Raw genomic sequence first — 2,500 nt, forward strand, 5'->3', positions numbered from 1 at the left:
AAACACCATTGAAGATGCTGTCCTGTTTCTCTTTCAGAGTAAGATAAATAAGTAAAACTGTATGTTTTCTTTGGAAATTACTAATATCTTAAGACAAACTGTAAATTGCTAGTTACCCATATAGTTTAATGTCAGACTGCAAAGTTTAACTGACACAGGGTTCTCTCATGATATCTTGATGCGGGAGGTTTTGTAAGGATGGTGTTTTTGCAAAACTTAAAATGGATATATGGTAACTGTATGAAGTGACTACATCTCTGTGAGGCTAAGTTCTAATTACTCCAAAAACAACTTTGGAGTCACACAGGAATCTACAAATTTGCCTTATAAAAAAAAAAAGAACAATGAGCAGTTCGAGGTAGTGGTGGAGTTAGGTAATAAAACCATATAAAATGATAGAGTGATAGAAAAGAACTTTGTTGTTGCGATGTATTTTCATCATTTCTGAAGTCATTCTGTGCTTAAACAAATTATTTCATATGATAGTGAGTGTAGATTTTTCCTCTCTCTGTGACTTTAGATTTTCCTATCTCATGCTGCAGTTAGAACTCTTGTTCTTGCGTGGCTAGACGATGTGTTAGCAGGATGCGCTTGGAACCCTGTGAGGTAAACAGTCACAATTTTATTATACTTGTGTCTTTATCTTACACACTACATATGTTTTGTAACTACTCTGATGCATAAGTAACTAACAGATACAAAAATGACCTTGATATTTTGATGTGCCAATAACTTCGCTTCCTTCCTAGTCCTAACTGCATTTCACATATCAGAGAGGAAATGTTTCCAAGAGAGTATACTTTTTTTCTTGTAATTACATGGGTGGTAAGCTTGTAGAATCTATCTGCATCTTAAAACTGCTAAATTTTGGTATCAGTGGGCTCCTGTCAAGGTCCACAAATGTATATATTCGTGTTGAAATTATAGGAGCAGTTTTCACACTTATAAGCCATACCTCCCATATGATCATGTTTATATAATTCATGGTCAGATCTGATCTTGCATGTAGGCTTCTACACGTGGCACCTTACAGATGTACTAATATTTATGTGTTTAGTACACTTGTAAGTTGAGGTGTGTAGACACCTGCAGGCAGGAGGAATTTTGACTGTGGATTATGCAAACATCCTTTGCATACCTTTTTATATGATCATTTTACTGCCAAATCAATTATAGTTCTGTACTTTATTTCATTGAAAATGAAAATACAGGAATGTACTCAGTGAGTTGTGTGGGTGGAGAAAATAGGTTCTTCGTACTACAGTGTATCCAAGATAGAGAGAGTTTTACACAGGCAGATAGCAAGATGCTGAACACCAAAGAGTGGGCAAGATCTTACCTGCACTTGTTAAACTTTTCAGTCTGGTGTATAGTCTCACAGTTGATCAGAACTGAACTTTAAATACCTGTTGACTATTCTAATGTCTGCTCAGTATTGGCATTTGTGATCCTCTATATGTATATTCTCAAATCTCATTTATATGCCCTTCATTTCTAGATGCTAGACATCGGCCGAGAGATATCAACAGAGCCCAGTTGAAACAGGCCATTGCAACTGTGGAGAAGGCAGCAGCTGATGGGCTAAGCAATGAAGTCATCACTTCTTTGGCCACAAAAATAATTTTTGCAGGGGCATATGGTTAGAAAGTTTTGAGTTTTATGTGACTTTGGTATATTATGGTAGCCATATGGGATGTCAAGGGAGTTGTTGCTGTTTTTACTCAACTTACATTAAAACCTTAATTAGCTTAGATGGTTTTATTGATTTATTCTATTTCATTTATTTTGAAATATTTCTTTGTACATGCAGTAAAAAAAAATGTTTTATTGGATATCCATATTTGTTCTCATCTGGATTGTTTCTGCACTATATATTAGACTAGATTTGAATAGATTTAAAGCTGATTAAATTATTTTACTTGTAGAAAGTATAGAAATGATTTTTAAGCTCACCATATGATACTTGCAGTTAGAATTTATCTTTGATTAATTCTATTAAAAACTGTGTAAAATAAAAAAAGGCTTACTTTCGATTCTAGAAATGTATTAACCCATTCGATCTGGATGCTTCACTGCCATCATGTGGCACAAAATACCAGCATTAGCATTACTCTAATTACAGGAGTGCAGCTTGTAGGCAGGTGCACACAAACAATCATGGGCAGTGATAAGACTCCATGCCTCCCCTTTATTTTCTCTTTTTCTGCATAAGTATTTTTGCCCTCTTTCTTCTATTTTCCAATGTCTATATTTATCATTTGATTTGCTTTATCCAGATGGTAATTGAATGTTTTTGCACGGACTCCATATCATCTCTCTGGATAGCCCATAACTCAGTGCAATAATAATAACAACAATGAGTTACATTTTGTTATTTGTATCATTTTAAATTCATTTCATAATATTCAATTTTCTGCAAGACAACCTTTGCCCTTCCTAAATGCCAAAAGTCTAATCACCCTCCAAGATCTTTGTTCACTCATGGCGTCTTTTCCGTTGT

The 2,500-nt window shown here is 34.7% G+C and overlaps 1 protein-coding gene across 1 annotated transcript in view; it reads left to right on the top strand.

Annotated features, from left to right (window-relative positions):
* Positions 1-2,500, top strand: part of LOC119578506 — a 7,502-nt gene that overhangs the window by 90 nt on the left and 4,912 nt on the right. The window contains exons 1-2 of the mRNA XM_037926078.1: positions 1-38; positions 1,499-1,639. The exon at positions 1-38 is cut by the window's left edge and continues 90 nt beyond it. Of these exons, the coding sequence (XP_037782006.1) occupies positions 1-38; positions 1,499-1,639 (179 nt within the window). The remainder of the gene's footprint in view (positions 39-1,498; positions 1,640-2,500) is intronic.

Source organism: Penaeus monodon, chromosome 11 (assembly GCF_015228065.2).
Source record: "Penaeus monodon isolate SGIC_2016 chromosome 11, NSTDA_Pmon_1, whole genome shotgun sequence".
Classification (NCBI taxonomy): domain Eukaryota; kingdom Metazoa; phylum Arthropoda; class Malacostraca; order Decapoda; family Penaeidae; genus Penaeus; species Penaeus monodon.